We start from the raw sequence: 27962 nt of genomic DNA, 5'->3' as shown, positions 1-27962 counted from the left end.
AGTGGTTGTCCAATCATTTGGTTATGGAACATTCTAAAACTTAGACAAGACGATTGTGATTGGCTGAAGGGCATACGCCCTCCTCCAGGGTGACGTGTCTGCCTATGGATATCAGTTGCCAGAGAAACCTGGCTTTACTTATGGCGGTTGGAGGAACGGCAGTGATCACACGTCGGCTGCTGGGAAGATCTGGATTCTCGTTTCAGGTTTCGGGGTGGGGGTGGGGAGAAAGGGTCGATGATTTCCTCTTTTCGTCGGGTATAGACGGGATTAGCTAGTTCCTTCACAATCGGTCAGAGCTGGATTCAGATTCCTGCTCGCCAACGCCCAGCTTGGGCAAGGCTCCTGTTCTTTCTGTGTCTCGGTTTCCATGTTTGTAAAATGGTGATAATAATAGTATCTACCTCAGAGACGTGTACTGGATAATAGTGCGTATAAGGCACGTAATATGAAGCCTGGCCCCTGGAGATATTAGCTATTGTTATGGAGATAAATAATATGCGTAATAGAATGAGAAAAATTATAAATTATATAAATTCTCTAATAGTAGTGCCCTTTCTGCCATCAACTTCTTTCCTAGAATAAAAGATAAAAGAGATATATCAATTTTTACCAATGAAATAATTTGCTGTTTGGGAATTGCCTCGAAATTGCAGAGATTGTAATTTTCCCATGTTGAAAAGTTAAATAAAAGGTGGGGGGGTGGAGTGCGAGAAAGAAAGAGATGGAGAACGAGAGCGAGCTGGAGATGAACCACATGCGATGAGTAGGCCTTGTTTGGATCCTGAATCGAACACACCAACTGTAAAAATATGTTTAAGACGCATCGGGAAAATTGGAACACGGATTCGATATTTGATGTTTTTTAAGGAATTGATGTCAGTTTTTTTAGGCGTCACAGTAGTATTGTGGTTATGTTTTCAAATTGTCCTTTATTGTAGAGATATATACGAAAATATTTACGGATTAAATAATATAATGTCTGGAATTGGCTTCTAAATACATTAATGACTAGGATTTGCTTCAAAATAATCTCAGCGGTAGGGGGAAATGGGGAGGGGTATAGATGAAACAAAATTGGCCCTAAATTAATAATAGTTTTTGCTGAGTGATAGGCAGTGGGTTCCGTATATTAATCTGCTTTCCTTGGTATACGTTTAAATTTTTGTATAATAAAATACAGAAGTCAGATATTCCCGTGAGCTTGAAAAAGTCGGGGGTGGGGGGGAGCAGTGGGTGGGGTTATAGATGAAACAAGATGGCCTTCAGTTGGTAATTGTTGAAAGCTGGATGATGGATTCGTGTAGGTTTGTAATACTATTCTTTTATTTCATCCATTTGAAATCATCTTTAAGGAAAAGTTAAAAAAATTGTCAGAAATTATATAAATATACAATGAGTTAAATTTGAAAATGTAGCCACAAGAAAGGAAAAAGAAATACTTGTACATTATTTATCAGCTTTGGTGTCCTTTGTGTGTGATGAAATTGCATTGGCTGATGTAGAAGAAAGCCGTATCTCATATCTTTTTATTTTATGTCCTTTCCTGTCCTTTTGTTTGACCTTCTAGGTCACCATCAGAAAAGCTAAGTTTGCTGTATAGTGAGGATCAGGAGGTCTGATCCTGATTGCAGAACCTTCCCTGATTACAGAATCTTGGGTAAGTGCCTCCTTTCTGGCCTCAGTTCTTAAACAAGATAATACCACATAACCTTCCTAACTGTCCAGGAATATTTTGAAAATTAATAAGCTCCTATCTGGGAAAGTAGTCTAAATTCTGAGAAGGGAAGGATGGAGCTAAGTCCATTGGTAGTTCCAGTATAGAAAGTACATAAGCAACAGAGGACTGTGTAATCTTACATCCCTTGATAAAAGATATTACAGTCAATCCCCTGTAGTAGTTCCACAGTTCCATATATTACATTTTTCTTTGGAGCATCCTATATGCAGCATAGTTTAGTGGTTAAGAGCAAATACTTCCTGAATTTAAATCCTGGCTCTGCCACTTAACTATGTGATCTTGGGCAAGATACTTACTCACTTTATACCTAAGTTCCTCGTATATGAAACAGAGATGATAATAATAGTTCCTACTTCATAGGATTGTTGAGAGGATTACATGTAAAGTACCAGGACAGTGCATGGCACATGTAAGTATTTGCTTTAATAATAATTATGGTTCTGTTAGTCCTGATAATCTCCTGTTTTATCTACACATTTACACCTACTTCTAAAAGCAGTAGATATCTCTTTTTGGAATTGTGTAAAAATAATAATAATTAATACTGTTGGTTTCTCTCCTCGTTTTCCAGAAGCAGCAGTTACCACTAGAACTGAATTCCGAAATTATGACTTCTGGCTTGTCTTAACAATCTAGAAAGGTTTTAAGTATATTGATCATACTTATTTATGAGGAAATTTCCAGGAGCTATAATTTTAGCTAGCAGTTCAAACCAAATTTATAAATAAGCAAATCTTTTCACTGAATATTCAGTCTGCTAACAGCTTTTACATCATTCCTCCTTTGTCTCAGACTTAAAAAAAAATCTATTAAATGTAATGGAAATGTTTCAAGATCCAGAAGAAAAAATTGATATGAATGTAACTGATATGGTATATGTGCATTTAAAGGTTTATTCCAACAAAATGTTATTCACACTCTTTTCTGACATATGCATACACAAAAGATGTTAGCATTTGCAGTCTGATTCTCAAATGACCCATTGCTTGTGTGGAGAGATGAAGTAAGGTTTGAAGGTTTTTCAGCCTTTTGACAGCTACATATGGAGTCACTGTAATTTCCTTTTTTTTCTCCCTTCTGAAAAGTAGGTTTCAGAGGAGGGCCCTGCCCTCGTGGAAGAGACGCTCTAGATCGGTAGGCACAGAATACCTTTACATGAGACCATTTAGAGAATGATTAGGGGCTAAAGGTAGGGGGTGGACTGTTGAGCCAACAGGGACTCAGAGAAAGCAAGGGTCAGGGTGACCTGAAATAGAGGAAAAAAAATCTCACAGAGGAAGAGGACCTTGACCTGGCTCTCAGAGGATGGGTGGAACTTAGGAGGGAATGAGCCCAGTCTGAATGGTATGTCTACAAAGTATACTATGTGCAGTGATGATTAACTGAAAAATTGGGCTGACCATTTGTGAGATCCATGAATAAAAGTAGATCAGAAAGTCAGTGTGAGTTTTAAATATATATATTTTATTATAAAATGTTAATCACATAATATGTGAAGTCACTACTGATAACCTTTTCTATTGGTCCTAGTGTTTTGCTATTTAAAATAATACTGCATCAAATATTCTTAGTATAGCCATCCATTTACAAGTATTATTCAAGAGCGACATTTATGCCTTTAAGCTGTGATAATTAAATTAATACTAGTGAGAACTGTCAGATATACCACTGTGACAGAACAGATGGCCCAGAGACAGTGATACCTTTAAAAGTTAAATAATTGCTGAGCGCGGTGGCTCACGCTTGTGATCCCAGCACTTTGGGAGGCCAAGACGGGTGGATCATGAGGTCAGGAGTTCAAGACCAGCCTGGCCAAGATGGTGAAACCCCGTCTCTACTAAAAATACAGGCGGGCGCCGGTAATCCCAGCTACTCGGGAGGCTGAGGCAGAGAATTGCATGAACCCAGGAGGCGGAGGTTGCAGTGAGCCGAGATCGTGCCATTGCACTCCAGCCTAGGTGACAGCGAGACTCCGTCTCAAAAAAAGAAAAAAAAAAAGTTAAATAACCAAAAATAATTTGGAAGAGAGTACCTTGAAAGACCCATATACCTCTGAGAATTTAGAATGTTATAAAGTGGTATTTCATACCAATGGGGAAAGGATAAACTCTTCAGTGATGAATATTAGAAAAAGTTAGTTATACATTTGAGGAAAACTATAAAAGTACCAATAATGGGTAGGAAATCACTTCTACAGTATTTTTGGAGCATTTTCCCTAAGCATGATGTAAAAGCCAAAGGTCACAAGGGAAAAAGCTGATAGATTTGTCTGTGATATTGAGAGATGTATGCACATATACATACAACAGTCTTATAGTAAGACACCATTAGACAAAGGTGGTTTGGAAAAAAATTTCCAACATAAAATGAAACTAATATTTAATTACTAGAAAATAATAGCAAACAACCTAGTAGAAGAGAACAAAAATATTCATATAAGATAACGTATGTGACCAGTGAATGTATGAAAAGATGATATCACACAAATTCAAATGAAATTATCTTACTACATGTTAGGTTGGGCCAAGAAAAGCCCCTCTCCTTTTTTTTTTTTTCAAAAAGATGTTTTTCCAGTGTTCTTGAAGTCATGAAAAAATGAACTTTTATATTTTTGTTAGGAGTACAAATTAAAACAGTTCTTTGTGAGATGAATTTGGCTCTATCTCATCAAAGTTATAAATAAGCAAATCCTTTGGCTAAATAGTTCCTCTTGGAATATATCCTTCAGAGGTACTTAATGCTCTAATATTTGTATACGCTGATGTGCATTGCAGTATTTTTGTGATAATGAAATATTGGGAAAAGCCTAAATGTTCAGAGACTGGTTATAGTACATAACAGATTAAAGAATGTGTTATGACTATTAAAAAGAAAAGGTAGGTATGTACTGACATGGAAAGATGCCCATGATAAGTGAGCAAGGCAAGGTGCAGAGCAGTATGCATCTCACATTTGTCAAAACAAATACATGCATGCTATATATTCACATACCTATGTGTATAATGTACACATTAAGTCTTTAAAGTTACGTTTTATGTGAATGTGTACATGAAAAGATTTGAAGGCATACATGCTCATTCAGAGGATACTCCTAGGATTGGGGTGGGAGAGGGGTAGGTGATAAGGGAAGAATGTTCACATCTTTATATAAAATTTGTTATCTATAGGTATATAAAGGAAATATAAATGGTACCACAAGATCTAATTCATTGAGGTGAACAAAGATTGTCTGTTCATAACTTACAAACTACTGGATGGATTAAGGAGTTAAAATATAAAAGAAATCTATCAAAATATTTGTTCTTAATTTTTAAACTTAAAAATGAAAGGAAAAAAAGTATTTTAAAATGATCCCCAGTGCTGGCCAGAGCGTGAGGCATAGTAAATATTTTTACACACTGCTTGTAGGATTAGAAATTGGCACAACTTGTGCAGAGGGAGTAATTTGGCAATGTATTGAGAGTGTTCTATCTCTTGACTCACTAAGCCCACTTCTGAGAGTCTTAAAGGAATAATAGGAAGCAAGAGTAAAAAATGTTTACACAAAATGTTTTCATTGATTATTAAAGAATATATTGGTGGGAGGTGTGCACTGGATATTTCCAGGGAAGGAGTGGCTAAGTAAATTAAGGTATGCTCATTTGACGGAATATCTTTATATGACTCAAAATGGATGCATATTATAACCTTAACATGGGAAGATTATTGGTTATCATAGTAAAGTTTTTAAAAGGAAAAATCTAAGCTTTGATAGCCACTATGAGCTCACCTCTGTTTAAATGTATTATTTATACAGAGATTAAACTTGTAAAATTAAAGATAGAAAACTAAGACAAACATAAGTACAAAAGTGTTTTCTGAGTTTCTGGTTTACCCTAGAGCTGATCTGTAGGGAACAGGTGGGAAAATAGTTGATGACTGTTGTCCCTAATTTGTGCCCCCATTTTCTCCATGTGTTGAGTCACAGCTCCCTCCACCCCTATTCACAATTATGTACCCACCAGGTACCAGTCTGACTTCCAGAATGGTTTTTGTCCAGCTTGGCTCTACTTAATGTGTTTTACACAGTCTGGTTGGCACTAGGTCACGTTGCTTTCTTTAGGTGATATTTTCACTATCATCCTTTTGTTTTATGGAACCTCTGCACTATGAGCCCCAAGATGGGCTTTCTGGATTTACTCATGCAGGTTGAGTATCCCTAATCTGAAATGCTCCAAAATCTGAAACTTTCTGAGTGCCAACATGCCACTAGTAGATGATTCCACATCTGACCTCATGTGACAGGTGGAAAAGAATGTTTAAAATACTATATAAAATTACCTTCAGACTATGTATATAAGGTGTATATGAAACAAATGAATTTCCTGTTTACACTGGGGTCCCATCCCCAAGATATTCTCATGCATATGCAAATATTCCAATATCTGAAACACTTCTCATCCCAAGCATTTTGGATAAGGAATACTCAACCTGTAGTAACAATTCTCAGAAGTCTTCAGATACTGTATCTGCTCTGTCCTGGTCACAAAGCAATTCTTTTAGAAACATTATTCTAGAAGCATGATAGCTTACAATTTAATGCCATGATACACTGGCCACTATCACCACTGTCTGATCCTTCACAGGATGTGTCTCCGTGTCCCTCTCAGCCAGAAAGTTTCTGATTCCCACAGGGATCAGTCTCCATATTTACAAATTTTGATGCTTTCTGAAGACTGACTTTACCCTTGAATTTCTGCTCAAAGCTTTGTGCTCTTTCAGTTAGAGGATATTGTTTGCTTAGTGAAAGTACTAGCATCCAGGCCTCTCTTCCCAATAACTGGCTTTCCTGATTCAGGGATCTAGTCTTCAAGCATGCATGCATATTTATTTATTTATTTATTTATTTGACAGAGTCTCACTGTCACCCAGGCTGGAGTGCAGTGGCACAATCTCCTGGCTCACTGCAACCTCCACCTTACAGGTTCAAGTGATTCTCCTGCCTCAGCCTCCCAAGTAGCTGGGATTATAGGTGTGCACCACTATGGCTGGCTAATTTTTGTATTTTTAGTAGGGACGGGGTTTCACCATGTTGGCCAGGCTGGTCTTGAACTTCTGACCTCAAGAGATCTGCCCACCTCAGCCACCCAAAATGCTGGGATTACAGGCTTGAGCCACCGTGCCCGGCCTTCTTTTCTTTTCTTTCTTTCTTTTTTTTTTTTTTGCCCACAGGTGCTACTACCAAACATTTCTTATCTCTGATTTTCTTCTCAGAGCCTCCCTGATGCCTGCCTACACAGTGTTAACGGCTACAGAATGGCTGATGGGCTTTTTCTTTGGGTGAAAGTTGTAGTTACTAGAGAAACCTGGTTTAAGGCTGGTCTACCATCATCCCTTTCTCAGAGGTTACCCTGATTTTAACAGGCTAGTATTTATCTGTCTAGATATTTCCATGCACATTTATAGACATCTGTTTAAAACACACACACAAATGAGAGCACATTCTTCCCAAAAACTGTTTCACACTAATGTTTATTTCTCTACCTGTGCTATCTTTTTTTTCTTTTTTTGGAGATGGAGTCTCTGTCGCCCAGACTAGAGTGCAGTGGTGCGATCTCAGCTCGCTGCAACCTCCGCCTCTCGGGTTCAAGCGATTCTCCTGCCTCAGTCTCCTAAGTAGCTGAGACTACAGGCATGCGCCACCATGCCCGGCTACTTTTTTTGTTTTTTGTATTTTTAGTAGTGACGGGGTTTCACTACGTTGCCCAGGCTGGTCTCAAACTCCTGACCTCATGATCTGCTTGCCTCGGCCTCCCAAAGTGCTGGGATCACAGGTGTGAGCCACTGCGCCCGGCCTTATCTGTCTCTTTATGATCGTATTGCATTTGGGATCCTATAGTATTACGCCATCTGCCTATTTACCTAGTAATATATATTGAACATCTTTCCATGTCAGGACACGGATCTCTGCTTAATTCATTTGAATGTTCTTCTGTAGTATTCATACATAATTTATGTTATCATTTTCCTATTGAAGAATAGGTAGGTGTTTTCCAGTTCTTCAGTATTGCAAACACCACTACATTGAACATCTTTGTATCCATGTACAAATACTCTGGCAAGGTACTGTGCTAGCTGTTCAGCCTCATCACCTTTATGAAATTCTCACAGGAGCCTGTGAAGGCTATGGGTAATTTGCCACATTCCACAGATGAGAAAAAGAGGCTAAGAGAGCTTACATGTCTTGCCTGAGGTATCACAACTCATAAATGATGGAGCCTAATTGAAGTAAAGGTCTGTCTGACAGCAGAACTCAAGTATTTTCTCTGATACCACGATTTACAATTGCAGTATATGATTAATATATGTGTTTAAACATATAAACCACATGTTTATAAATTACTCATTTTTTTCTTTTCCTTAGATGATTTCACAAAAGTTCATCTTCATTGCAGATACCTGCCTTTCTTTCTAGGTTGTATCTCCCACTTCACCCTTCTAGACCATCCCAGAAGATCTATAAGATTTCATCTGGGAAATCACTAGGAGTTCTTGGAAGGGAAAGAAGGAAGATTGTGTAAGTCAAAGGAATTGTTTCCTCTGTCACACCATAAGAATAATGGAAGACTATTTTTTGCATCCTTTTCTCACTAGCACTCCCTGCTGCACTTTACACTGTAGATTATACCTTTTTCTTCTTGGAATGCTCATCTTCTTTGGCATCCAAAATGACATTCTTCTAATTCTGTTATGGCTACTCTTAACATTTTTGTTTCATTTGTGGTCTCTGCATCCCTTAAATGCCTTTTGTCCTTAGGTTTTCCAGAATTCCATACTTGAAGTTCTTCCTCTCTTCTCCCTGATTTCACTGGCCCTCGTAGTGTCTACTACCAGTTATGTGATGATTACTCTCAGATCTCCATTTCTGGCTTTTACTTCTCACCCGAGCTTTAATTTTGTGTGTGTGTGTGTGTGGGGGGGGGTGTACCCGGTTAGCTGTACGAAACTGAGCTTTACAATTTTATGTTTAACTGTACACCTCACACGCAATAGGCCCAACACAACTGTTCCTTCAATCCATTTTCTCTTCCTGTAAATGGAGTATTATCATTTGGTGATAATACTAATGACCTAATCACCCATACCTGGGAGTCATCACTGATTCCTCCCTCACCAATCTTTTTTTTAGCTTCTTCAACAATCACTGACGGTGGTGTCATGTACCATTTCTTGTATCTGCTCCCAAACCATTTTGTGCCTATAACTATCATTATACTAACCTTATTGTTTTATAATTGTCACTTTAGGTATTTGGATCTCTAGCACCTACCATAGTACTTATCCCAAAGCAGATATGTAGTAATGTATAATGACAAACTGAATAGATTAATGAATGGATGAATTACCTATGTTCTGTCATTTTATTTCTGATTCCAAACTAAACCCTAAATTCAGTGCTTTTATTAAATTCATTAATTACCCAGGCTTGAAATTGCAGATTCCTCCCTCCTTTGTTTACTATATTCTTTGTGATTTCTGTATTCTTGTTTCTTTTTTTTTTTTTTTTTTTTGAGACGGAGTCTCGCTCTGTCGCCCAGGCTGGAGTGCAGTGGCCGGATCTCAGCTCACTGCAACCTCCGCCTCCCAGGTTCACGCCATTCTCCTGCCTCAGCCTCCCGAGTGGCTGGGACTACAGGCGCCCGCCACCTCACCCGGCTAGTTTTTTGTATTTTTTAGTAGTGATGGGGTTTCACCGTGTTCGCCAGGATGATCTCGATCTCCTGACCTCGTGATCTGCCCATCTCAGCCTTCCAAAGTGCTGGGATTACAGGCTTGAGCCACTGCGCCCGGCCTCTTCAGTTTCTCTTGACTCTGTCATCATCCTAGTTCAGACCTTTCTGGACTTACACAAGAACCTTTACTGTTACTCATTTTGCCCTTAGTCAACTAAGTATAACCTTCCCTATTCCATATTGTCATTTCTCCTGTTCAGAAGTCTTAAATTTCAACTCCACTGCCTTTTATAGTTTCATTTAATTCCTTCTTTCTTTAAAATTGCTTTCCTATCTTGTGAGTGGCATCAACAGAGTAATTTGTGGGTAGATGTGATGAGTATTTGGGTGAGATGAGAGTAGTGGCTGGTAGTGAGGATCAGAGAGAGGGAAAGGAGGTAAAAAAAAAAAAAAAATCACTTATAAAGAGTCCTGAAATGGGATTTGAAATCCAGATTTTAAGGGAGTTAGAATGTGTTATGCTCTGATGGGCCTTTATGAAACATAAAGGTTGCCATAGAAAACAACCAAGTAAAATATTTTATATATTACAGTGGTTGGAATAAAAACAGGGTTGAATGAGTTCCAGAAAGCAGGGTTCTCAACCTCGTGGACAGCAATCTGCAGAAGAAGAGAACTTCAAAAAACCAACTAGAAGCAACATGCAGAGAAGTAAGATGAGAGGGGCCTCCTCGGGAAAGAAGACAGCTGGTCCACAGCAGAAAAATCTTGAACCAGCTCTCCCAGGAAGATGGGGGGGTCGCTCTGCAGAGAATCCCCCTTCAGGATCCGTGAGGAAGACCAGAAAGAACAAACAGAAGACTCCTGGAAACGGAGATGGTGGCAGTACCAGCGAAGCACCTCAGCCCCCTCGGAAGAAAAGGGCCCGGGCAGACCCCACTGTTGAAAGTGAGGAGGCGTTTAAGAATAGAATGGAGGTTAAAGTGAAGATTCCTGAAGAATTAAAACCATGGCTTGTTGAGGACTGGGACTTAGTTACCAGGCAGAAGCAGCTGTTTCAACTCCCTGCTAAGAAAAATGTAGATGCAATTCTGGAGGAGTATGCAAATTGCAAGAAGTCGCAGGGAAATGTTGATAATAAGGAATATGCGGTTAATGAAGTTGTGGCAGGAATAAAAGAATATTTCAATGTGATGTTGGGCACTCAGCTGCTCTACAAATTTGAGAGGCCCCAGTATGCTGAAATCCTCTTGGCTCACCCTGATGCTCCAATGTCTCAGGTTTATGGAGCACCACACCTACTGAGATTATTTGTAAGAATTGGAGCAATGTTGGCCTATACGCCCCTTGATGAGAAAAGCCTTGCATTATTGTTGGGCTATTTGCATGATTTCCTAAAATATCTGGCAAAGAATTCTGCATCTCTCTTTACTGCCAGTGATTACAAAGTGGCTTCTGCTGAGTACCACCGCAAAGCCCTGTGAGCGTCTACAGACAGCTCACCATTTTTGTCCTGTATCTGTAAACACTTTTTGTTCTTAGTCTTTTTCTTGTAAAATTGATGTTCTTTAAAATCGTTAATGTATAACAGGGCTTATGTTTCAGTTTGTTTTCTGTTCTGTTTTAAACAGAAAATAAAAGGAGTGTAAGCTCCTTTTCTCATTTCAAAGTTGCTACCAGTGTATGCAGTAATTAGAACAAAGAAGAAACAGTAGAACATTTTATTGCCTAGTTGACAACATTGCTTGAATGCTGGTGGTTCCTATCCCTTTGACACTACACAATTTTCTAATATGTGTTAATGCTACGTGACAAAACGCCCTGATTCCTAGTGCCAAAGGTTCAACTTAATGTATATACCTGAAAACCCATGCATTTGTGCTCTTTTTTTTTTTATGGTGCTTGAAGTAAAACAGCCCATCCTCTGCAAGTCCATCTATGTTGTTCTTAAGCATTCTATCTTTGCTCAAATTGTTGAAGGATGGTGATTTGTTTCATGGTTTTTGTATTTGAGTCTAATGCACGTTCTAACATGATAGAGGCAATGCATTATTGTGTAGCCACGGTTTTCTGGAAAAGTTGATATTTTAGGAATTGTATTTCAGATCTTAAATAAAATTTGTTTCTAAATTTCAAAGCAAGTAATTTGCAGTGTGCCTTTCATGTTACTGAGGCTGGTATTCTGTGGTTATTGTAGAAATTTTAGAAAACATAGTAAGAACAAATGCAAATAAGAATCGTGTAACTCTGCTGGATCATTCAAGATCCAAGCAATAAATAAATGGGACTCAAAAATGGATGATTTGACGAGAGTTAAAGAATTTTTTCCCTGAGTTGTCACCAGAGAGGTAGGGTTGTGGTGTGTATTAGTTGGCTCAGGCCGCCATAACAAAGTACCACAGACTGAGTGGCTTAAACAATAAATTTATTTTCTCACAGTTCTGGATGTTGGAAGTTAGATCAAGGTGTTGCCAGAGGATTTTTTTTGAGGCCTCTCTCTTTGGCTTCTACACAGCTGTCCTCCCTGTCATCACATGGCCTTTTTCTCTGTATCTGTGTCCTAATCTCTTCTAAGGACACTAGTCACTGGATTAGGACCCACCCCAATGACCTCATTTAATTTAGTTATCTCTGTAAAGACCCTATTTCCAGCTACAGTCACATTCTGAGGTATTGGGGATTAGGACTTCAACATGAATTTGGCAGGTGTGGGGAGGCGTGGGTGCACAATTCAGGGCATAACATAGTGTTACTATCCCTCTGCAAAGGAGATGAGGAAAGGAAGGGGGGAGGAGCAGAGGGAGGTAAGGGAGGGGTTACTGGAATGGTATACAGCTGTGTGGAAAGGTCCACCTGACAGTAGCTGTAATCTTCAGGATGCAGTCAGCTCACAGCGACCCTGAAAGAGAAAATGAAATGAGAGGGAATAAATGCTTGACTTCGCTGTCTTCCGAACATCTGCTGGGTATTTCCCTTTGGCCAAATTGGAAGCTGGAGGGCAAGGAAGACCTTTTGTATAGTCTGTGTTGGTAAGTGTGGGGGACACAGAGCAGGAAGGAAAGTAGATGGTGGGGAGGGGGGCGGAGGAGGGTGGTTGTGGGTGGTGAGTGGGAGGAGGACAAACGGGAGATACCTAGCACACACCTGAAATAGTTAATACTTTACCATATGTTCTTGGAATTATGTGTATACATAAATATTTGTAATAAAGATCACACACCTTGTTTTTTAAACAAATTGGGATCAGATTATATGTATGGTTTTCTAAGTATTTTTCTCCCCAAATTGATATACAAAGGAAGTTCTAGGCTAATAAAACCAGTTTATTTTTAAACGAGCTAAAACATGAAAATGGAAAAATTCTGAGATTGAAAATTAAGGAGAAGTTGCCACATAGAAAAATTTGTTATAAAATGGTACTCTAAAAGTGTATTTTGGACACCAAAACAAGTCAGGGTAACAGAATGGAAATATCTGTGTCTGTGTATATGTGTTTAATTTGTTAGATATGTTAGAGGGAATATTTGAATTAGTAGTGAAAGGATGGGATAGTCAAAATATTTGAGGGGAATGTTAGATCTTTTGCTTTACACTTTATTCCAAAGTACATTCCAAATGAATTAAAGATTTACATTTGATAAGTGAAACCATAGATTGTTTGTTTAAAATGAAGGATATTTTATCATGGCTCAGATGATCTTTCTAAATATTATTGACAGGATGCCTACAGGAAAAGGTGGATAGATTTTCATACATAAATACTTTAAATAACTTTATTATAAAACATCATGAGAGAAATTATTAGGCATGCAACACAGAAGAACAGAATAGTCACAACATATAAATACAAATTGTTAATATCTTTAAAGGATTTTTTACAAGTTATAAGAGACAAGGGAGATAGGCCATAGATGCACATAGGCTAATTTTGAAAAGAAATGCAAATTGCAAGTAAACAGGTTCATTTTCCCAAGACGTAAATACTTAAAATAATGAAGTATTTTCTACCACTGTTGTCATCCCCCTTGCAATAGGTGCTAGTAAGGTATTGAACATGCTTTTTTAGGTGTCTAGTCAATATATTGTCAGAGTAGTAGAAACCAGGCTAGGTTGTAGGCTGGCTGCATTGTGACCATCACACCATCAAGTGATGACTACACCCATCAGGTGTCAATTATTCTTCCCCAAATTGTGGACTGTTTTGGTTATGGTGTAGACAGAGAGGGGGAGTAGCAGGAGAAAGGAGCAATGTAAAGAAGAAAGGAGGTTTGATAATTATTGCAGCCCGTTGATTACTGAACCTAATTATCACGTTTCTCTAACACTGGTACTTAGCACATAGAAGTTGCTCATTAAATGTGCATTCAATGAAGACTACGTCTTAGACCTTGCATCTTAGTGAATACTTCATTTAAATAGGCAAATCCCTGGTGTCAGATGGCTGAAATGATTCAAATTTTGCATTAGTGAATGATAGGTGACCAGATGGGCAGTCTTGGGGCCTCTCATCCTCATATCCTCTGGAATCTAGGGTCTAGCCAACTAATTGAGTTCTTGACCCCTATCCCATTAAGAAGACAGTTGTAACATAGCCCATGATATTCATGAAAACATTCCAAAAGAAAATAAGGATTTGTTAATGAAATTTTGAATAGGAGGCCTACCAAACAGATATGGATCTTAGTTCATACCCTTCAGCATATAAGAAATGTCACATTTTCAAAGCGCCTTTAAATGAATATAAATATGACTCTGATATCAAACCCTAGCATGCTAGTGGGAAATCCACATCAGTTATTACTGGGGATTCCTCATCTCCATTAGTTGTACAGCATTCTATGGTCTTATCTAGCACCAAAGCCTGAGGAGATCCCTGCTGTCTTCAGCTGTCTGTCCACACTGGTTAGGGATGAGGTGCTCATTTACTGAACTGGCATGGTATCTTCAGATCCCTTGTCCCTGCTGCTTCTATCCAACCCTCTGGGTAGTGGAATGTTTGCCAAGACCAGGTGACCAGCTTCCCCCGGCCCATCACAGAGTCTTCTTTGGGTCCTGATACAGGGAAATGCTCATGTCTCTGCTACTGAAAGGAAGTATAGACCCTGACCTCTATTCTCTTGCTGCCCTAAAATGCCCTCCATTCCCATCCAGGGACATCTGGCTTGATTTCATCAATGTATATAATTTTTTTCAGAATATATCGGCTGGGCACAGTAGCTCACGCCTGTAATCCCAGCACTTTGGGAAGTCGCAGGAGGATTGCTTGAAGCTAGGAGTTCAAGGCAAGCCTGAGCAACATAGCAAGACCTAATTTCTAAAAAAAAAAAAAAAAAAAAAAAAAAAAAAAAAAAAAAAAATTAGCTGGTGTGCGCCTGTAGTCCCAGCTACTTGGGAGGCAGAGGTGGGAGGATCCCTTGAGCCCAGGAGTTTGAGTCTGCAGTGAGCCATGATTACACCACTGTAGTCCAACCTGAGTGACAGAGCAAGACCCTGTCTAAAGAGAAAAAAGAAAAAATCACCAGCTTCAAGCAGCTTCAACTTCCAGCTCTGCCACAAATCTCCCTCGCTTGAATCTCTGCTGGAAATGAGAGGAGAGAAAAATATGAGAACACAACATGCATTTTTTTGTTTGTTTGTTTCTTTTTTGGTTTTTGGTTTTTTTTTTTTTTGAGACAGAGTCTCGCTTTGTCACCCAGGCTGGAGTGCAGTGGCGCGGTCTTGGCTAACTGCAAGTTCCACCTCCCGGATTCATGCCATACTCCTGCCTCAGCCTCCCAAGTAGCTGGGACTACAGGCGCCCACCACTACGCCCGGCTATTTTTGTTTTTGTTTTTTTTGTATTTTTAGTAGAGATGGGGTTTCACCATGTTAGCCAGGATGGTCTCGATCTCCTGACCTCTGATCCGCCCGCCTCGGCCTCCCAAAGTGCTAGGATTACAGGCGTGAGCCACCGCGCCTAGCAACATGCATGTTAATATATATATTTCTCTTTATTTTTTTAGAGAAGTGGGGTCTCACTCTGTCACCCAGGCTAGAGTGCAGTGGTGCCACTATAGCTTGCTGCAACTTTGAACTCCTGGGATCAAGGGATCCTCCTGCCTCAGCCTCTCGAGTAGCTGGAACTGAAGATGTATGCCACTAAGGCTGGCTAGTTTTTTTTGTTGTTGTTTTGTAGATGGGGGTCTTGCTATGTTGCCCAGGCTGATCTCAAACTCCTGGCCTCAAGTGATCCACCTCAGCCTCCTACGTAGCTGGTAATATCTCAAAAACTGATAATTCAATATGTCCCAGTTAAACGTATAGGTAGTTTCTTTTAGTTTGGATGATTTATTCTTGTTAATTGTTTCATTAAAAAAAATCTTAGGAATATTCAGGAAAGTCATAAAGTACTTTATTAGGTCCAAAACTAGGCCATCCTATTGATTTTAAAAAGGGGACAGTTATAATAAGTGGACCCAAATTCACATATGGACTCTGTTGATTTAGCAAGTTTCTCTATTTTAATACTGTAGAGATGATGTTGCTTTATCTATCCAGACATCTAGATGGCTTCCCTTCTAAAACTGAAGGGCAATTTAAAGAGTATATTTACCCCCATGACATTCAGTGCCTAGTTAACAAGGTAGGTCCATAACAAATAGCTGTTATAACTGTTATTTATTATTGTTATCAATGTCTTTGTCATCAACATGAATAATCCTGTTTTCATTCAGGAGAATGTATGTGGATTGGTATGGAAGCATGTTGTGAAATAAGTTGCATGACACTCATAAAACACCTGAAAAGGAAAGTAGTTAGTAAATATAAGGTTTGTCTTGCTTACAGCAAGTTTTTGACACAGAATAAATGTTCAAAAATTACAATTCTCTTTCCTTCCTCCCTTTCCAAAAGGAAAGGGTAAACAATATATTCCTAAGATCTGTAGTTCTCAGCCTGAGGTCCCCAGACTCTTAAGGGTCTTTGAAGATACCATTAAGAATTGAAGAGCTCTCTTCTCTTTCCATCTTGTCTCTTCTTTCTTTCTTCCTTTTTTTTCTTCCTAATTCATTATGGAGGTAATACTTAGCTGAACTTTTTCTAGAATCAAATGAGATAATATATTTAAAAGTGTATTATTAACTATGAATTGTGGCCGGGCGCGGTGGCTCACACCTGTAATCCCAGCACTTTGGGAGGCCGAGGCGGGTGGATCACGAGGTCTGGAGATCGAGACCACGGTGAAACCCCACTAAAAATACAAAAAATTAGCTGGGCGCGATGGTGGGTACCTGTAGTCTCAGCTACTCCGGAGGCTGAGGCAGGAGAATGGCATGAACCCGGGAGGAAGAGCTTGCAGTGAGCCGAGATCGCGCTACTGCACTCCAGCCTGGGTGACAGAGAGAGAGACTCCATCTCAAAACAAAACAAAATAAAACAAAACTATGAGTTGTAATAATAATGATGATTAATAGTTAGCTTGCTTATACAAATGTCAATAATCAGAAGTTGTATATACATGTATGTAAGTTATATATATATTTTTGTATATATATTTGTATATAAGTTGTGTGTGTGTGTGTATATATACACATATCTCTCCAAAATGTAAAAAAATATGTATAAGGAAGAGGATAGAAGTTAGAGATGCTCTAAATTTTGTTTAAAAAATATAAAGTTAGATAAATAATTTAGAAAAATCTACCAGATGTGGTGGTGTGCACCTGTGATCCCAGCTGCTTGGGAGGCTGAGGCAGGAGGCTCTCTTGAGCCCACTAGTTTGAATACAGCCTTGGCAACATAACAAAACCACAACTTAAAAAAAAAAGGCCAGGCATGATGGCTCATGCCTGTAACCCCAGCACTTTGGGAGGCCAAGGCGGGTGGATCACCCAAGGTCAGGAGTTTGAGACCAGCCTGGCCAACATGGCAAAACCCCATCTCTACTAAAAATACAGAAACTAGCCTGGTGTGGTGGCATGCACTTGTAATCCTAGCTACTAGGAAGGTTGAGGCAGGAGAATTGCTTGAACCCCGGAGGCGGAGGTTGCAGTGAGCTGAGATCATGCCACTGCATTCCAGCCTGGGCAACACAGCAAGACTCCATCAAAAAAAGAAAGAAGAAAGAAAGAAAGAAAGAAAGAAGAAAGAAAGAAAGAAGAAAGAAAGAAAGAAAGAAAGAAAGAAAGAAAGAAAGAAATAAAGCAAAAACGAAGAAGGAAGGAATGCAAAGGACGTAAGTACTTCTTCACGAATGACTCTGCTTATTCCGGGCTGCCTTCCTTCCCTTCCTCCTTCTTCCTACTGAAAAGGAAAGAAAACAATCTTAGGATAAGCACTGCAAGATTAAAAATGGAACATGTGTCTTAAGCCATTTTGTGCTACTATATAATACCACAGACTAGATAATTCATAAATAGAGATTCATTTCTTATGTTTCTGGAGGCTGGGAAGTCCAATATCAAAGTGCTATCATCTGGTGAGGGCCTTCATCCCATGGTGGAAGGCAGAAGGTCAAAAGAGCAGGGGGTGGGGAAGAAGGCAGCAGAATTCATCCTTTTATCAGGAACACACTCGAGATAACAAACCTACTCCCACAATAACAGTATGAATCTATTCATGAGGGAAGAGCCCCATGACCTAATCACCTCTTAAAGGTCCCACCTCTCAACATTCTTGCATTGGGGATTAAGTTTCCAACACATGAGCTTTGGGGAACACATTAAAGCCATGACAATATGTAAATTCCAAAACTCCAAAGAAAATTCCATTGGTCTAACCAAGGCAGGAAAGGAGGGGAGGGGAACATGCAAATTAAATACATGGTAAATAGAAAACACAAAGTAAAAAGGTAGAAATATATCTACAATGGATCAGTAATAATAAATATATGTGGATTAAACTTACACATTAAAAGAAAACCTCAGTTTTTTTTTTTTGTAAGACACAGAATCCAGTTTCATGCCTTTTCTCAGAGGCACACTTACAATTATCCAGAAAAGCTCAAAATAAAAGGATGGAAAAAATATACCAGGCAAATACTAAGCAAAAGAAAGCTGGTGTAGCAAAATTAATGCAAAAACAGTAGTAGTATTCATCCACAGGAGTATGGCACATCACAAACACCACACCAAGCAAATGTAGTTAGTATATTGAGCAAGAACTATTGGTGAGATACAATCAAAATGTAACTTTACTTTTGTCTAATCCTGTACTTTTAAAATTACATTTCTCTCAGGCCCCATGGCTTTCCTGCCACCTTACAGTCACTTTAAATCACAAATTGAACCTCAATTCAGTGATTAGAACACCAAGTTCCAAATAATAAAGGGCCACTGAACTTGATTTAGAGTTAAACCTTCTCTGCTAACCCAGCACCAACTTCAGGCGATCTCCCATATTTGAGCAAAGGGATGCACTGAGTTTCTTCTCTTTGCCCATCTTCCTTCCCCAGCTTGCTAATTTTGACTTCAGGCTTGTCCGGGGTTGGAGTGAGGGAAAGAGTAAGGGGAAAAGGAGCAGAAAATTCTTGTCTGGTTATATAGTAAGTTGCCTTTAGTCTCTATGGATCTAGCTGTTTAAAGGGGACTCTCATCAGAGGCTCCCTTACTGCTATCTCTGTATCAAAAATGAAACATGCTATTGCTGTTTCTCCTTCAGCTTTGAGTTTTTCAGCTGTCCATTCCATAGGGTTTTTCAGCTGGAATCTGTAGCACCCCCAAACAGCTCTCTTTGAGAGCAGCTCGCTCTCCTTCATGGCACGCTTCTTGTACATGGGAAACATGTATCTATCTTTTGCCCCCAACAAACTGGAAATGCAGACAGCTCACAATACAGTTACCACTCCCACCATCACCACAGCCACATTCTCTAGCCAGTAAGATTTGTCAGTCTGGAAGCAGATCACGTTCCACTGTGCCTTCCAACTCCAGGAGACACATATCAAGCTTTAGGGGATCCAGTTGAATCCATGGATTGAAAAGGAGAGCACCTCAACTCTTCCAACTTGGAAGCTCATTACGAAGAAATCTTCCTCACAAAACTTCCTTCATATCTCCTCTCTTGTCCCTTTTAATCATCCTTGTGAGTTTTAGAGCCGCTTGGTTATTTCCTTTGAAAACCTGGCTTTGATTTCATATCTGTTATATCTTAATGCCTACGAGGAAACTTTTAATTTAACATCCTGTCATGGAAATCTAAACCAACCAGTCCCTGAGTCCTGGAAGGTCACAGTATAACGTTAAAAAATTTTTTTAAGGTAGAGTGGGGGAGAGTGTAGGTTTTGGAGTGTGACAAACCTGGGTTCGAATCCAAGCTCTCAAACTTACTAGATTTAGGGTCTTGGAATATATACTCAACCTCTGAGTTCTGTTTCTTCTTCGTTTAGGGAAGATACTGCTGCCTACCTTGGTAGAAAGCAATTCTGCCTACCTACAGAATTACAGGAATTAAAGAGAGAACCAACTTAAAACACAAAACACTTCATCTGGCCCATAGTGGACACTCAAACAAATATTAGTTCCCTTCCTACCTGCCTCCTCCTTTCCTTGAAAGTTATGCCTTTGACATTCTTTATTTTCTAAAGAACATTTGTAAATGCAATAATAAGAAGGGGAAAACACAGGTATGATCTTCAGTGCCATTTCTGTATTCTAGAATGAGCTGTCTGATGGATCCTACAGGAAAAGGAACAATATCATCATACCATTTTCCTTTTGGGAGTTACCCATCCAATGAAGTTGAAAGTAGGGGGCAACAATAATCAAGCTATTTAACTGTTTCATATGTTTTCCTGAAACTTAATTTTAGCTTATAAGTTAAAAATCAATAAAGCACGTGTACTTAGAGCTCCAGAACTTTAGAATGAGAGTTCCAGTGCCAAACCCTTCAATAGCTACTGGACCTGGTAAGATCTTTCCCCCTTCTCTGACTTTATCTATCAGAGATGGTAAACAAACAAACAAACAAACAAAAACCCAACTGATATTTATTACTTACTATGTGTTGACACTAAATGGACTATGTAATAATTTATGTAAACCTCACAGCAACCCTAAGAAGAAGTAATGGAATTATTCCCATTTTACAAAAGAGGCACAGAGGCCAAGGACACACAGCTAAGAGTGGCAGATCTGGGATTTGAACCCAGTTAGTGACTACTCTTGACAACTCTTAGCTACTGTACTATCCTGGCTCTCTGAAAAGGAGAAGGTTTTGAGAAATGTGAAACTTGAGATCTCATTTGTGAAAGCACCCTGACTGTATAACAGGCCCACCTAAAAGCTGATGTCAAAATAAGATTAGACATAAATAGATTTACTGGGGAAACACGATAGACAAAGGGAGAAAGAACAAGAGAAGATGGGGAGAGCCTTTAGACTGTGATCCACATGTCACATCTAGAAAGCAGAGGGAAGGAAGAAGAGTTAGGTAGAAAGAGTCTCAGACTTCAGTGCATTTGAGAAGCTCTGGACCAGGCCAATGGGGAGTACAAAGCAAAGATTAAAAGTCTCCCATTGAGCAGAAATGGCATGGCTCTAGTGACTCAGCTGTGCTAACTCATGGTGTGAGAGCAGTCTGGGAAAAGTGTGTCCTTAGCATGAATCATGAATGTAAGGGTAGATTCAGTGACTGTTTCCTTGCAGTCCACTTACCTTCTGCTGACTGAACCCTGAACATTTTGCAAAGACCCTGAGCCTGATCCCTTCTACGCTTCCTCACCAGAGGGTCTCACACTCTTTTGCACTGTCTCCCAAGAGCAGAGGGATCCTGGTTAGCACAGAGCTCTCTCTCCAAGGTTCTAGATGTTCCGTGTTTCTGCTCTGCAATTGGCCAGGTAAGTAACTGCTTGGATATGTGATTGACATACCAGCCTTCTGTGTGGGTAGGGAGGTGGTGAGGGGCCCACAGAAGCAGGCTCTGGATGCTGCTGACCCTCCACCACCAATGCCTTAAAAAGCACCTTCACACCAATTCACAGCTTGACTGTCCTGGCTCCCAAGTCGTGAGCTGGGCCTGCAGTGCATGGGGATTTTCAGATAGGAGGTGATACCCCCTTTCTCCTAAGTTGTAGGACCACATGTGTTTGCAAATTCCCTTTATCTGGGGTCTTCTGTACTTCTGGGCTTGGGATGACTGAGGCATCAGATGCACTGCACCAGGCAGACACAGAGCTAAAGTCCTTGCAGAACCAACCAAACAGACCAGTGCACATCAAGGCCCTTCTGGGAGCCTGAGCAAGGTGGGTGGGAGAGGGATGGGTGAGGTTTTGTGTGCTGTCTAATCCCATTTTTGCCCCAGTCTTCTTGGGGCTACTTCACTGGACCCTGAGAGAAGGGTCAGCCTCTTCTGCTTCAACCCCAAGTTACCTGGTCAGATCTGTTCAGACGTCTGTTTGCTCAAAGACTATCCCAATGAATGTTTCCTGCCAGGACACTTTGGGGCTTTATCTCCTCCCCTGCAAAATGTTCCCCAAAAGAGACAGGGAAAAGGAGGGAAAGGCAAAGTGCTCTGACCTGCAATACAGCAGTCAGTTCTCCTCCCCCAGGTATGTCTGTGCAGGGCAGCTTGGCCATTAGCCTAAGAGGGCCCTGTGCCTGCTGTAGGCTGGAGCAGAGAAACAAAAGTCAGACCCACCCCAGAGGGGAATGTGGCCTGAGTGAGCCCTTCCACCTCCTGCCTAAGCACCACCACTCTTAGTGTTAGGGGGATGGATTTATCCTTGCTTATAAAACTAATTCCAGTGAGCCTGGAACCTGATCTCACTCCAGCCAGAATTCCAGTTAGACTATTACCCATCAGGCTGCCATTGTCCTTGAAGAATGGTCTGGAGACGTGAAGAGCTCCCAAAATGGCGTCACAGAGAAAACCAAAAGCAAAGGTCATGTTCATTCTTGCTTTGCTCCATAGAAGCTTAATTTTCTTATATTACACTTGCTTTTTCTTCAGAACTTTTAATTTTTTGTTTTGTTTTAGTATTTTAGAAAGGCATTTTCCCCTTGAATTCTTATGAATGTTTTATTATAGTTTCTTTTTCTCACTTTACACCCACGCTACACAGAAAACTATACTTTCTAGTCCCCTGTCCCCTCTATCCCCTTGCTGTGAGGTGAGACCATATGACAGTTTTGGCTAATCAGCTGTCAACCGCAGTAACAGGTTACTTCTAGACTAACCTATAGTGGGATGAGAGTTTTTCATTACTCTCTACCCCTGCCATAGTGATCCGTGACGTTCCAGGCTGTAGAGCTTCTGTCAGCCTGAGGTCCTGAGACTGGGGACCAGGGCCCTTTCACCACACACTTTCACCAACACATTTATTTATTGTGAGCTAGAAATAAACCTTTGCAGTGTTAAGCCGCTGAGATTTTTTTTTTCCCCCAAAAGGGAATGAGGAGGCAGGGCGGAGTGTAGGGAATGCAGTTTCGGAAAGGCGCCCGCCCCCACCCACCACTCTCACGCCCACCTTCAGGGATGGGGTGCTTACCTCTTTTTCCATTTTTCGCTCAAAACTCCCACATCCTCTGCAATAGGAAGCTAACATCCACACAGGGTTTCTGCTCATCTCCCCAGCATTCCCCACTGCCCACCATTTTCTGAATTAAAATGGGCAGTGGGCGTGGCTGTGGGAACTGCAGTACAAGACCCGCTGCGGTGTCCGTTTTCCATTCCAGAGGTTTGCAGGTGATTCCTCCCCTCACACCGACTTGCGGAGAGCCAGGACATTTTTCTCCTCCCCTTTCCCTGAGCGAAAAGCCAGCTTGCTTTCAATACAATAGGGGCCTGGTACACAAACCTGACCGCCATTCCCATCCCAGATCCCTCCCCCAAGCCCACCATTTTTTTCCCCCTAAAATAAATCGGCGTAGGGGCCGGAAAGGGGTATAGTCAATGCAGTCTTGGACGCGTTATGATCTCCTTCGCCTTCAGATAGCCTGTAATCATTCAAACCTTTTCAGATCCGCGGCCAACAGTAGTCTCCTCCTTTTCTGTTTAGCAGCAAGAAGCGCTCCCGCCTGCCTCTAAGGCAATAGGGAGATGGTGCTCAGGATGGAAAGAGAACTCAGACTATATACTGACTTCAATTCACGTCAGCCCTTTGTCCAGTGAGGCCCGTGTGTTAACAGTGAGCTCGGATCCCTAATTAACTCTCCCAACAGCACTTCAGCAGAAGCCGGGTTGCTCATCCCCAGCCCAACCTGACAATCTGAAAGGGTATCATCTTCCTGGAGTATTTATTCGCCTTTCTCAGATTATCAGGGAGGATCAGCCTTTTAGAGTTAATCGATCCTGTCTTCTTTTTTTTCTCTCCTGTCTCTAAATTCTCCACCTCCCCTCCCCCAAGATCCTGAAGTCTAGCAGTTCCCTGGCAGTTCTGTCCAGACTCTGAAATGAGGCTCAGGAAACGAAACTGGGAGTGAGAGTGAGAGAGGTTTCACCAATTCTTTTCAATATTTGTATGTTCTGTTCCTTATAGTTATTATCTTTACTATTATTACTAACAGCCTACATCCTGTTTGTCACTAGAAAATAGAAAAGAGCTATTTATTTTCAGATAGGAAGCCGGAGGTAGATTCAAGTATGCATGTGGGTGAATAACCCAGCCAACTGTTTTTGCTGCTCAATGATAATACAAATATAGATACTCTAGGCGCCACTATTTTGGATGTTTGAAATGTACAGAGCAGCTGGAGGCTCCCCTTATGAGGGGCCCCTATGTTGTGTGAGGCTTTTCCATGAAGTCAGACATTGAGGTCACATAATCCCATAGTACGGAGGACACCTTGGATTTTCAGATTTCAGTAGCTGGTCATAATGTTGTAGTCTTTACAAATTATATTAATTCAACTTCCACAATTGCTATATTTCCCAGTTCTCAACCACATCCACATCCCTATTAACCCTTTCCAATTGCAACTCAAAAGCTCCTACTTTTTATGACCTCAGGGACAGATCTGGGTTGTGGGTACCGAAATTTATAATTTGGAGGACTCTAAGAAAAAGAATATTAAAAAGTATGAACATTTCAAGCAACTATGTACAAAAGTTAACATTTAGTTATTATGAGAAATCACAACAAATTACAAAATTGAACAGCTGACATCTTTTTTTAAAATTTCCAGAAAAATAACATTGTCTTAATTAACTGCCTGGCATACCTCTACAGTGATTTTTTCGCTACAATTTTTGGCTACAAATTCTTTGATCTTTTCTTCTATGACATTTTTGTGGTAACACATTTTCTAGAAAAAAAAGATACTCCAATCTTTCCTTTGGCATAGTCAAGCAATTTTAAAATTATGATTGATAAAAGTTTCAGCTTTACAACTTATCATTGGCAACTGGTAAATTTTTAGTTTTGTCAAATTTAAGGAAACTGCTGTCAACCTCTGTCAAGTTTCTTTCTTATATGGGTTTTAAGATTTCAGAACATTTCAAGTTTTCTTGTGCAGATACTAATCTTAAGTATACTCAATGGCATACACAAATCCGTGTAATGTTAATGTCCTCATTGTACTATATTTTGTGTTTTATGGTATTTTAGTGAGTGTCAGTATTTCATGCCAATTCATTCAAGAAATTAATATGAACTAATTTAGATGTGATTGGGCAAAGCCACAGGCATGGTTGGTGTAAAAAAAAGACCAATAGTCAATTTTTGATTAATCATATGTTGCTTACTTATTGGGCAGCAGTGGGAACTAAGACTAATAAAACATCAGGTAGGAGGAAATAGTATCAAATGCTGCCAGGAGGTCGATGACAGACCACCATGCTTTTAAAGTGAGTTCTAAGATTTTTCAGTGGTTTACTAAGCATATGAAAGACAATTGAGTATAGTGTTAGACTTATTATAATTAGAGTCTGACAACCCTAGTTTGAATCTTAGAGCTTCCACTTGCTACCCTGAGAAATCTTACTGGTAATTGCTTAATTATACATGAGATTAAGACACAAATGAGTAAATTATCCAACTAAAATCAAACTAAATGTAATTCCAAATCAACTTCCCTCTTAGCTTGCTCTCCAACATGCTGGCATCCATCTCATCACCAAGAAGAGGAAGGGAATTTGGAGTAGAAAGAAACATTAATCTTTTTTCTTTTTTATTTCACTCAGATTAGAAAAACCTTCTTGTAGGAGCTCCAAGAATTTTACTTACTTTGAGTGTCTTGCCTTAGACAGTTTTTAAAACACAAATGTCATCCTAGACCTGCTGTGTCAGAATCTTTGTTGCTAGGGACTCAAGTACTGTATTTTCAAAAACATGCACAGATGATTCTGCTAAGCATACCTTGTTATGAACTGTACATAACAGCATAAGGTATTTGTAACAAGGCTTTACAAATTCTATTCTTGCCATCCTCTGAGGAGTAATTATTTTTCTTTCCAACTTTTATTTTATGTTCAAGGGGTACATGTACGCATTTGTTACTTGGGTAAATTGCATGTCATGAGGGTTTGGTGTACAGATTATATCATCACTCAGGTAATGAGTTTAGTACCTGATAGGTAGTTTTTAAATCCTCTCCCTCCTTTCACACCCCACCCTCAAGTAGGCCCTGGTGTCTATTGTTTCCTTAGTGTCCATGTATATTCATTGTTTAGCTCCCACTTATGAGTGAGAGCGTGCATTATTTGGTTTTCTGTTCCTGCGTTTATTTGCTTAGGATAATGGCCTCTAGCTCTATCTGTGTTGCTGCAAAGGACATGAACTTCTTTTTATATGGCTGCATAGTATTCCATAGTGTATATGTCTCACATGTTTTTTTATCCAGTCACCTCTATTGAGCACCTAGGTTGATTCCATATCTTTGCTATTGTGAACAGTGCTATGATAAACATATACATACATGCGTCTTTATGGTAGAATGATTTATATTCCTTTGGGTATATACCCAGTAATGGGATTGCTGGGTCGAATGGTAGTGTTTTTTAAGTTCTTTGAGGAATCTCCAAACTGCTTTCCACAATGGCTGAACTAATTTACATTCCCATCAGCAGTGTATGAGTGTTCTCTTTTCTCCACAACCTTGCCAGCATGTTATTTTTTGATTTTTTAGTTGTAGCTATTCTGACTGGTATAAGATGGTATCTCATTATCTTTTTCATTTGCATTTCCCTAGTGATTAGTGATGTTGAGAAGTTCATGTCCTTTGCAGCAACATGGATAGAGCTAGAGGCCATTAACCTAAGCGTATGAGCTAGAAGGTAGGACTTGACTCTGGAGGTGGGGCTCAGACACCGGACCAAATTGAGGACTAGCTAAAACAGGGACAGGGTGGAAGTAGCCTTCCATAAGAGATGCCCACCAATGTGCCATATCAGTTTGCCATTGCCATGGCAACACCTGGAAGTTACCACCCTTTTTTCTAGAAATATCTGCATAATCTGCCCCTTAATTTGCATATAATTAAAAGTGAGTATAAACTTTACTGTAAAAATTACTGAGCTGCTACTGTGGGCACACTGCCTATGGAGTATTCCTGCTCTACAAGGAATAGTACCTATGCTGCTTCTGTATGCTGCCACTTTAATAAAAGTTGCTGTCTAACACCACTGGCTCACCAAGAACCTTCCCTGGCTAAGCCCCAGTTTGGGGGCTCAAATGCCCTGCATCATTTGGCCACTAACGAAGGAATAAAGACAGTGAAAATGGCAGCAATCGATGGAGAGGTGAGATGGCAAGACAACAGAATTGGTGGCAATCAATGATCAGCTGAGAGGTGGTAATTGGTGAGAGACAATGAAGAGAGATGGCAGTCAGTGAGACAAGTAGACAGACGGTGAGAGATGGCGAAGCTGCAAGAGCTATAACACTAAAGCTGTAACAGTAAAGAGCTGCTAACACTACAGAGCTATAACACTAACCAAAGGCTCTTTTCAGAGCCATCATTTTCCCTGGCAGGTGGTGAACCTGAGCAGATGAACCAGTGGTCATAGTGCTGCTGTCTCATGTGAGACCCACCATTCTGACCAGCAGGCTGGTGGGTTACTGGTTCATGCCAGCCTCCATGTGGCAGCCAAGCCCACTTGTCTGTTCTCACATTGCTATAAAGAACTACCGGAGACTCAGTAATTTATAAAGAAGAGGTTTAATTGACTCACAGTTCCACAGGTTCTACAGGAAGCATGGCTGGGGAGGCCTCCGAAAACTTACAATCATGGCAGAAGGCAAAGAGGAAACAAGCACATCTTCACATGGCCAGCAGGAAAGAGAGAGACAGAGAGAGAGAGAGAGAGGTGGGGGGGCGGAAAGAAGAAAGAAAGAGAAAGAAAAGAAAGAAAGAAAGAGAAGGAAAGAAAGAAAAAGGGAAGGAAGGAAGGAAGGAAGGAAGGAAGGAAGGAAGGAAGGAAGGAAAGAAAGAAAGAAAGAAAGAAAGAAAGAAAGAAAGAAAGAAAGAAAGAAAGAAAGAAAGAAAGAAAAAGAAAGAAAAGAAGGAAAGAAAGAAGGAAGTGCTACACACTTTCAAACAACCAGATCTCATGAGAACTCACTCACTGTCATGACATCATCCAATCACCTCCCACCA

General features: G+C 40.1%; 1 protein-coding gene across 6 annotated transcripts; it reads left to right on the top strand.

The window, feature by feature from the left end:
* The first annotated feature begins 2 nt into the window (after positions 1–2).
* On the top strand, positions 3–11594 carry MORF4L2 (mortality factor 4 like 2). Of its 6 annotated transcripts, none has more exons than XM_030933622.1 (5): positions 3–206; positions 1571–1660; positions 2102–2150; positions 8196–8297; positions 10047–11594. In XM_030933622.1, the coding sequence occupies exon 5, from the start codon at positions 10071–10073 to the stop codon at positions 10935–10937; it is 867 nt and encodes a 288-aa protein (XP_030789482.1). In that variant the 5' UTR covers positions 3–206; positions 1571–1660; positions 2102–2150; positions 8196–8297; positions 10047–10070; the 3' UTR covers positions 10938–11594. The 6 variants fall into 6 exon arrangements, with proteins under 6 accessions (XP_030789482.1, XP_030789483.1, XP_030789481.1 ...); XM_030933623.1 differs by having other exon boundaries at positions 8176–8297; XM_030933621.1 differs by having other exon boundaries at positions 8145–8297.
* Positions 11595–27962: the final 16368 nt, after the last annotated feature.

The sequence above is a fragment of the Rhinopithecus roxellana genome, chromosome 7, assembly GCF_007565055.1.
Source record: "Rhinopithecus roxellana isolate Shanxi Qingling chromosome 7, ASM756505v1, whole genome shotgun sequence".
NCBI lineage: Eukaryota > Metazoa > Chordata > Mammalia > Primates > Cercopithecidae > Rhinopithecus > Rhinopithecus roxellana.
The sequence above is the reverse complement of the archived record's forward strand: the minus strand, read 5'-3'. Positions and strand labels throughout refer to the sequence as shown.

Bases quoted from the DNA above. Each gene is read 5' to 3' on its own strand.
- MORF4L2 (XM_010381122.2), top strand. From the start codon at position 10,071: ATGAGTTCCAGAAAGCAGGGTTCTCAACCTCGTGGACAGCAATCTGCA.